The following is a 10,408-nucleotide window of genomic DNA, read 5'->3' as shown; positions in this document are numbered from 1 at the left end:
GACTAGAGTTACCTCAACAACTCGCGGCTGTACATAACACTTTCCACGTCTCGAATTTAAAGAAATGTTTTGCTAAAGAAGATCTCACTATTCCGTTAGATGAAATCCAAATCAACGAAAAACTTCAATTCATCGAAGAACCCGTCGAAATAATGGATCGTGAGGTTAAAAGACTTAAGCAAAACAAGATACCAATTGTTAAGGTTCTATGGAATGCTCGTAGAGGACCCGAGTTCACCTGGGAGCGTGAAGATCAGATGAAGAAGAAATACCCGCATCTATTTCCAGAAGATTCGTCAACACCTTCAACAGCTTAAAATTTCGGGACGAAATTTATTTAACGGGTAGGTACTGTAGTGACCCGAACTTTTCCATGTTTATATATATTAATTGAGATTGATATTTACATGATTAAATGTTTCCAACATGTTAAGCAATCAAACTTGTTAAGACTTGATTAATTGAAATATGTTTCATATAGACAATTGACCACTCAAGTTGACCGGTGATTCACGAACGTTAAAACTTGTAAAAACTATATGATGACATATATATGGATATATATATATAGTTAACATGATACTATGATAAGTAAACATATCATTAAGTATATTAACAATGAACTACATATGTAAAAACAAGACTACTAACTTAACGATTTTTAAACGAGACATATATGTAACGATTATCGTTGTAAAGACATTTAATGTATGTATATCATATTAAGAGATATTCATACATGATAATATAATAATTTAAAATATCATTTGATATTATAAACATTGGGTTAACAACATTTAACAAGATCGTTAACCTAAAGGTTTCAAAACAACACTTACATGTAACGACTAACGATGACTTAACGACTCAGTTAAAATGTATATACATGTAGTGTTTTAATATGTATTTATACACTTTTGAAAGACTTCAATACACTTATCAAAATACTTCTACTTAACAAAAATGCTTACAATTACATCCTCGTTCAGTTTCATCAACAATTCTACTCGTATGCACCCGTATTCGTACTCGGTCAATACACAGCTTTTAGATGTATGTACTATTGGTATATACACTCCAATGATTAGCTCTTAGCAGCCCATGTGAGTCACCTAACACATGTGGGAACCATCATTTGGCAACTAGCATGAAATATCTCATAAAATTACAAAAATATGAGTAATCATTCATGACTTATTTACATGAAAACAAAATTACATATCCTTTATATCTAATCCATACACCAACGACCAAAAACACCTACAAACACTTTCATTCTTCAATTTTCTTCATCTAATTGATCTCTCTCAAGTTCTATCTTCAAGTTCTAAGTGTTCTTCATAAATTCCAAAAGTTCTAGTTTCATAAAATCAAGAATACTTTCAAGTTTGCTAGCTCACTTCCAATCTTGTAAGGTGATCATCCAACCTCAAGAAATCTTTGTTTCTTACAGTAGGTTATCATTCTAATACAAGGTAATAATCTTATTCAAAATTTGGTTCAATTTCTATAACTATAACAATCTTATTTCAAGTGATGATCTTACTTGAACTTATTTTCGTGTCATGATTCTGCTTCAAGAACTTCGAGCCATCCAAGGATCCATTGAAGCTAGATCCATATTTCTCTTTTCCAGTAGGTTTATCCAAGGAAATTAAGGTAGTAATGATGTTCATAACATCATTCGATTCATACATATAAAGCTATCTTATTCGAAGGTTTAAACTTGTAATCACTATAACATAGTTTAGTTAATTCTAAACTTGTTCGCAAACAAAAGTTAATCCTTCTAACTTGAATTTTAAAATCAACTAAACACATGTTCTATATCTATATGATATGCTAACTTAATGATTTAAAACCTGGAAACACGAAAAACACCGTAAAACCGGATTTACGCCGTCGTAGTAACACCGCGGGCTGTTTTGGGTTAGTTAATTAAAAACTATGATAAACTTTGATTTAAAAGTTGTTATTCTGAGAAAATGATTTTTATTATGAACATGAAACTATATCCAAAAATTATGGTTAAACTCAAAGTGGAAGTATGTTTTCTAAAATGGTCATCTAGACGTCGTTCTTTCGACTGAAATCACTACCTTTACAAAAACGACTTGTAACTTATTTTTCCAACTATAAACCTATACTTTTTCTATTTAGATTCATAAAATATAGTTCAATATGAAACCATAGCAATTTGATTCACTCAAAACGGATTTAAAATGAAGAAGTTATGGGTAAAACAAGATTGGATAATTTTTCTCATTTTAGCTACGTGAAAATTGGTAACAAATCTATTCCAACCATAACTTAATCAACTTGTATTGTATATTATGTAATCTTGAGATACCATAGACACGTATACAATATTTCGACCTATCATGTCGACACATCTATATATATTTCGGAACAACCATAGACACTCTATATGTGAATGTTGGAGTTAGCTATACAGGGTTGAGGTTGATTCCAAAATATATATAGTTTGAGTTGTGATCAATACTGAGATACGTATACACTGGGTCGTGGATTGATTCAAGATAATATTTATCGATTTATTTCTGTACATCTAACTGTGGACAACTAGTTGTAGGTTACTAACGAGGACAGCTGACTTAATAAACTTAAAACATCAAAATATATTAAAAGTGTTGTAAATATATTTTGAACATACTTTGATATATATGTATATATTGTTATAGGTTCGTGAATCAACCAGTGACCAAGTCTTACTTCCCGACGAAGTAAAAATCTGTGAAAGTGAGTTATAGTCCCACTTTTAAAATCTAATATTTTTGGGATGAGAATACATGCAGGTTTTATAAATGATTTACAAAATAGACACAAGTACGTGAAACTACATTCTATGGTTGAATTATCGAAATCGAATATGCCCCTTTTTATTAAGTCTGGTAATCTAAGAATTAGGGAACAGACACCCTAATTGACGCGAATCCTAAAGATAGATCTATCGGGTCCAACAAGCCCCATCCAAAGTACCGGATGCTTTAGTACTTCGAAATTTATATCATATCCGAAGGGTGTCCCGGAATGATGGGGATATTCTTATATATGCATCTTGTTAATGTCGGTTACCAGGTGTTCACCATATGAATGATTTTTATCTCTATGTATGGGATGTGTATTGAAATATGAAATCTTGTGGTCTATTGTTACGATTTGATATATATAGGTTAAACCTATAACTCACCAACATTTTTGTTGACGTTTAAAGCATGTTTATTCTCAGGTGAATATTAAGAGCTTCCGCTGTTGCATACTAAAATAAGGACAAGATTTGGAGTCCATGTTTGTATGATATTGTGTAAAAACTGCATTCAAGAAACTGATTTCGATGTAACATATTTGTATTGTAAACCATTATGTAATGGTCGTGTGTAAACAGGATATTTTAGATTATCATTATTTGATAATCTACGTAAAGCTTTTTAAACCTTTATTTATGAAATAAAGGTTATGGTTTGTTTTAAAAATGAATGCAGTCTTTGAAAAACGTCTCATATAGAGGTCAAAACCTCGCAACGAAATCAATTAATATGGAACGTTTTTAATCAATAAGAACGGGACATTTCAGTGACCGTTTTAGAAGAGAGATGGTTTTTATTTGTGGAGGGTTTTTCTTTTAGGCTAATAGCAATGCAACACTTGTCATTTTATCATAATTTTGGAGATTAATTAACCTTTAATCTTGAATTAACACGTGGATTAAAAGGCTGTGGATGATTATACACATTGGATGTATAACTCATGCTTTATGTGAGTTAGAGATTAGAGATACAAATACAAATATACAAATATACAATATACAATGACAAAGGATAATGAATTAATAGATTGAGAGGGGGGAGTGTTACATTATTAACTTATTACCATATTAATTATTAAACAAAAATGATGAATAGTACGGGAGCAATTTCGTATTTTTACCTATTAAACAAAAATGATGAATAGTACAGGGGAAATTTTGTATTTTTACCTATTTTACTGCAGCAACGGAATCACTGCAGCCCGTTAACACTGTAGCAACGGAATCACTGTAGTAATGGTACTGTAGCAATTTTTTTTCTTTATATTTTTCTCTACCAGTTATAACAATTTTTTTTATTTCTTACTTTTTGGTTTCCTTTATATTTTTCTCCACAAAATAACGACTTAATAGCGTTAAATTTTTAAAAGTCAACAATTCCACAGCGAAATGCGGAGATGCACGTATATTGTTAATTTAAAATAACATAAAAATCTTTGATGGGTTATACCTTTGAATTCGACCCGAGTTGCGATTGAACGACATCATCGTTAGCCACGAAATAATTTTACAAGCTAAATGCAATAAAATACATTGAAAACCGAACTACCGGCGCGAAGCGAGGATTCGACAACTACTTATTACTATATAATTGTTGGATTGAGATCGATTATTATCTGGTACGTTCTACACTTCCACGCAATTCACCCGGTACCAGGTCTCGCGCTCGGGGGGCTTGATTACCCGAGGTTTTACCTTCTATGGGGAGTCAATATGCTCGTTCATAGGAGAGTTTCATCGCTTACCCACTTTCACTTATAGTATTGGGCCCAGTGTCGGGGTGTTAGTGTTTTGGGCCCGGTCTTTCCTCTAATCCAGTCATGATCTAACACTTTAAGGATCACATATTCACATCTAATTTGGTTCAATATACAAGCTGTAAGCTATTTTCTAGGGTTCTAGCATATTACTTTTAATAATTAACGTATCTAGCTTCTGACATGTAAATATGCGTATTATTACACTTCTGACATGTAAATGGCTGAACTAGCTGATCTTTAATAGTGAAGAAAGCGTGTAACGATTCGTGTTGAATCAATACGAAGAATTCAATCACGTTTTCATTGGTTGAACTTAGGGGATAAAAATTCGACATTTTTTCCAGTGGCAGAACTTGAACATTACGGTTGGAGCGGCCAATTTTTTTATAAAGTGTGATATGTTTTTTACCGAAAAAAACGCTAACTTTAGTGAACATAATCACATTTTATATACCCATTTTAGGTGACAATATCGATTATAATTGTATATAATCTAAGTTAACTTCTTAAACTATAGTTTTAAAATTGATTTCAAGGTAAAAATTGTCCAAGAGATATGAAAGAATGAAGTAGATTGGGGATGAAAACAAAATATGCGCGCCTTCACCATTTTCGTCATATCTTCTTCATACGGACTCCGATTTAGTTGATTTAAAAGCTCAAACGTCCGTAACCCAAAGAGCTACAAAATGCCATTACTTACTGAAACTTTTGGAGGGGCGAGAGCCCCTCCTGCCCTAATAAAGCTCCGCCCCTGATTTTTTCACATCCTATCAAGAATTAGACAACAATCTTCGTTTATTGTGGGTATGCAAATCAATACAGTATGGGAAGATGATCCTCAGTTTGTCAAAGATTTTGCAATTCAATTTTTTGAAACGTTATTTTCTGCTAGCAATGTTCAATATGATGAAGTCGATATTGACCGGGCCTCACTTAATCTGGCCCAGATTTGTGCCCACTTTTGCTCATCCCTCGAAGCCGGTTTTCGTCAGTTGAAGTTCTGGAGGTCATCGACTTCGGTTACATTCTTATGTATGGGAGAAAATTCCATTTTGGTTGTGCTTCTAGGCCTTATTGTCTTTTTTGTAATTTCGTTCTCATGATCGAGCTTGACTCTGTCATTGTATCTTGTTTAGATTCTTCATTGTAATTCTCAATTAATACAATTCATTTTTTGCGAGGCCCGATTATACATTTAAGTATAATCTTTTACACTCCCTAATAACTATAACCATAACTAAATATATAAATATAAATATAATAAGTACATAAAATAACATTCTTTAACTATACATACATACATTATTACATTATCTAAATTAAAAGAATGTTATTATTATTATTATTATTATTATTATTATTATTATTATTATTATTATTATTATTATATTATTATTATTATTATTATTATTATTATTATTATTATTATTATTATTATTATTATTATTATTATTACTACTATTATTATTATTATTATTATTATTATTATTATTATTATTATTATTATTATTATGTATAATACGACTCTAGTTATTTAGTCGACACCAAGTGTCGATTTATTGACGACTTGACAGACTTAGAGCCAAAATTAAATTTCATGCAAGATTGAAAACCCATTAAAATTTGATTTTACCATTTTCATGGCGTCTCAGTTTTAATTTTATTTAATTATTTCTTAAAAAAATTTCCTAACTATTGGTCGGATGTTCATTCAGAAGCAATCTTTCTATCCGTCAAATAAAGAGAGAGAGATGTCTTTCTCTACTTTTGAGAGTTTTCACTCTGGGTGGAGAAATGACTTATCTTTATTTTCGGATAGATGAATGATTGTCTACATCTCACCTCCCCAAACACCGCTTATGTGGTATTGGGTTTTGTTGTTGTGTTATTATGTTACAGATTATAAGTATATAAGTATTTAACAAACTATCTTTAACTTTGTCAGCCACAACTTTTACAAAAATAAACCTCAACTTCACATGGCACAAAAAATAAAATTAAAATGATAAAAGTAAAAGAGGCATGAAAACTTCACATGGGATTAACTCCATATTCCCTTTCACTTTCTTTTAACCCCAACTAAAGCTGATCAATAGTCAATATTAATTTCTGGTAACAAAGTAATATACCTTATAGCTTTATCTCTTGAAAATCAAACAATCCCCATCTCATTTCTCATTACCTCCTAAAAAGATGGTTCAGAGACATTTCAATTCAACATCCTTTTAAGCAACAAAATCAACAGTATGCTGATTTCTAATCTCAGACTTGTTTTAATAAGCTCGTATAACGGATACAAAGCTCATAGCCCAGATCAAAACTTCATCACTAATTAAGTGAGTTATATAAGTAATGTAGAAAGAAATAAACAAAACACCGCATAAGAATTAAGTTAAAATAAGATTAATTAATTAAATTAGCATTAACAAAGTTGCAGACAAAAAAAAAAAAATGTAAAAGGATCTTATACACAAAAGATCCTAATCGATTCCAATCAACTCCATGAACATACAAACACTTGTACATTTCAACAGAGCTATCTCTCTTTCTTTCTTTTTTTCTTTAAACTAATTTTTTATAGGTGAAGAAATAAATAAATGTAAATAAACACTTATCTGATCATCATGATCATCATCATCCTTTTGTTCTCATAATTGTAATGCTCCCTTTGCCACCTTCTGTGCGGATTTTGGATGATCATCATCATCCTTTTGTTCTCATAATTGTAATGCTCCCTTTGCCACCTTCTGTGAGGATTTTGGTTTTAACAACAATCGGTTTCCCCGAAAATGCGGATGTAGGGTATTCCATTACGGGGTCTTCATACGATTTCTTGGATTTTGATGGTGGTGGGGTGTGTATCTTCTGATTTATGTCTTTAAGTGTCACTGCTCCTTGCACTCCATATGGTTTTACAAATGCAAATGGAAGAACAACTGATGATGTCATCTTTGTCGGTGTCTTAATTAATGACTTCTTCCCTGAGTGGTACAGGAACACATAAGTTAATTTAGTGCAGTTTTATGTTAATTTTTTCTGTATATAAGTTTATAATTTTATATATGTTATTTTATTTAGCATACACAAGCTATTGTCGATGCACAAGGAATGTAACTTATTAGTATATGATTGAACGAGAAAAGGAAAACAGGAAATTTGGGAAGACAAACCTTTGAAAATGACGTTTTGACGAATAGGAGTGCGGCGTCCTTGAATCGTATTACCTCTGTTATCTGGTTGTGAACTATTTGAATCTATAATAACAGTTATACATTATATTATATCTTTAGGAATAACAAGAGTAAAAAAGAATAAAAAAATACAAGTTTAAATTTTTAAAGATGCATTACCTGTAAGATTCATTTGCATATCAGATGTCCCAGATAAATTCCTATATTGAAAATACATAATTAACCTAATTTCTTTTGTAGATAAAGACATCAAATTATAGCATAACACAAAAGAATACATACATATCATCACAACTAAATTGCATCCCTGAGTCATCTACTAGGCAATCTGCCAGCCAACCGTCTGAAGATTGTTCCAAACTATCATGTCCAGATGCAGATGTAGACATATCATCTACAAACACATTTAATTAGTAATTTAGTCCAAATTAACATCTTTATTATATCATTATTATTATTATCATTATCATTACTACTCAATACTCAAAAGTTAAACCCGTACCAGCAAATCCAGACACCCATTGTGCCATATCAGAAAAAGCCCCATCCAACGAGTCTTCCCTTTCCTAAACAAAGCAGCAAAACAATAGAGTTTAAGCACAAAACAATTCACACAAAACAAAAGACTATGAAAATGCAACATTAATTCCAACCTTTGAGTTCAAAAAGGTGGATGAGAAATCCTCATCACAAAGTGGAAGAACTTCTTCATCAAAATGCAGCATTCGACGTCTCTTTGATTGCGATGACACCTCCCTACACACCTCCTTTCCCTTATTCACATTTTCTGCTTAAACAAATTTTATCAGATAACAAGAATAATATCTACTACTAAAACATAATTACATCCCCTGTAACAAAAATTACACACCGTTGTCGGTTACTTGATAAGCCAAATCCTCACAAGACCTCACTGGAGTCGTTTCATTAAACACGTAAGAAAGATCATCATCATTCTCACTTACATTGTTCCAAAGACTATTAGGTACATCTGTTCACAATCCATAATAACCAAATCAACATTAATTTAGCGCCCACAAAGAATTCGATATTTAAACGTGTATGAAATGAATCACGAGTCTCACCTAGCTGCAACCCGTAATCTTCACCTTTCCAATCCCACATCTCATCACTACATAAAAAAGAAATAATAATTAACAAGATTAAATTACAAAGTATTCATAGTAAACAAAACATCAAACACCTTAATTTCATGTCAAATTATTTCACAAGAAAATTTTTGATTAAATAATTAAGTTATTGAATGAAATATTGAATTTAAAAGGTAAGCACAAAATATCCTAAATTGAAGACATTAAAATAGCAATTAATACCTTGATTTACACTATAAATTACTCGTATATCATATATATGCAAGGGGGAATGCATACATTTAGTGCTGGATCTATCACAAGGAAACATAAATCTCAATTTAAAGCTGAAAAAATCACCATTAAAACAAACCTAAAATCATAATCGATTCTTCACTAAACACATTAATCACTTGACGAACAAGCAAATCATATATTAAATCATTCCAATTACTCCATCCGAATTAAGTTGACCAAAAATTCATCATCAATGCCGCCTTAAAATAATTACTTAATTAATTAAAAACAAAATATACATACATACATACAAATGTATTCATACAGTCTAATCATCATATCAATATTTCAAAAATTAATGAAATGATGCTAACTGCAAGAGCTAAAATCTCAAATCACCACAAAATTGAATCAATAGACCTCGATTGCATCAGAAATCAATCAATAACACAAAACATTAAACATTCATACACAATCATTTCAATATTTCTATTATTAATAAAATGAAGCTAACCGCAAGCACTAAAATCTCAAAATCACCATAAAAAACTGAATCAATCGACCTACATTTACTATATGTAGATACACACAATACATAAGGAGCAGTATCACATACTTATCGTGATTGTTGTTGTGGTCCATAAAATTAGATGATAATCAAATCTGCAAGCAGATGAATCAGATCAAAATCATCACATTACATACAGTTTTATATATCTATATCTATTATTATACTGTAATTTTAAATATGAACTAATAGCCGTTGAAATAGCAAGGATTAAAAGTACGGAACATACATACATTTAGTAAATAGTAAATGGAAAATGCGAAGAAGACAAACAGAATTTGTGTGGAGATATGTGTAAAACCGCCGGTTCTCACGCACCTATAGATACAGTTTTGTGTATGTATATATACACAGTTTTTGATAAGTGTGTGTATTTGATGGTGTAATTAGTGTGTGTAGGGGTTTAGAGAGAGGCTATTTATGAGCACATGAGCGATCTTGATCCGTACACCACCTTATTTTTGCCATACACCACCAAAATAATTATTTGGACATTTCTACCCTTCCTTTGAGAAGTTAAGGGGAGTTGGTGGTGAATAAAAGAAAGGGTAAAAATGTCCAAATAATTGTTTTGGTGGTGTATGGCAAAAATAAGGTGGTGTACGGATCACCTCCCAATCGGTAAACACCATGGGAGACTGGTCTCGAGGCTTTGAGGACCTTTTTTTTTTTTTTCACTTTTTAACGGATAATAATTCTTTCTTTTTATTAAATGTAAAAAATAAATTGTG

At 31.3% G+C, this 10,408-nt stretch overlaps 1 protein-coding gene across 1 annotated transcript; it reads right to left on the bottom strand.

Moving 5' to 3' along the window:
- Positions 1-7,293: 7,293 nt before the first annotated feature.
- LOC139845274 (protein XRI1-like) lies at positions 7,294-10,048 on the bottom strand. The gene is made up of 10 exons (XM_071835531.1): positions 9,911-10,048; positions 9,726-9,772; positions 8,867-8,913; positions 8,653-8,772; positions 8,435-8,568; positions 8,284-8,347; positions 8,064-8,175; positions 7,941-7,981; positions 7,761-7,844; positions 7,294-7,571 (listed from the first exon to the last, which is right to left on the bottom strand). Exons 2-10 carry the CDS (start codon positions 9,749-9,751, stop codon positions 7,294-7,296), a joined length of 906 nt encoding a protein of 301 aa, XP_071691632.1. The 5' UTR covers positions 9,752-9,772; positions 9,911-10,048.
- Positions 10,049-10,408: the final 360 nt, after the last annotated feature.

Source organism: Rutidosis leptorrhynchoides, chromosome 4 (genome assembly GCF_046630445.1).
Source record: "Rutidosis leptorrhynchoides isolate AG116_Rl617_1_P2 chromosome 4, CSIRO_AGI_Rlap_v1, whole genome shotgun sequence".
NCBI classification, from domain to species: Eukaryota; Viridiplantae; Streptophyta; class Magnoliopsida; order Asterales; family Asteraceae; genus Rutidosis; species Rutidosis leptorrhynchoides.
This window is presented reverse-complemented; position numbering and strand designations above follow the sequence as displayed.

Excerpts from the sequence above, each read along its gene's own strand:
- LOC139845274 (XM_071835531.1), bottom strand. The coding sequence starts at position 9,751 with ATGGACCACAACAACAATCACGATAA. Across the intron at positions 8,348-8,434 it reads CCACCTTTTTGAACTCAAAG|GAAAGGGAAGACTCGTTGGA; the intron begins GTTGGAATTAAT and ends TGCTTTGTTTAG. Across the intron at positions 7,845-7,940 it reads TATGCAAATGAATCTTACAG|ATTCAAATAGTTCACAACCA; the intron begins GTAATGCATCTT and ends CTGTTATTATAG.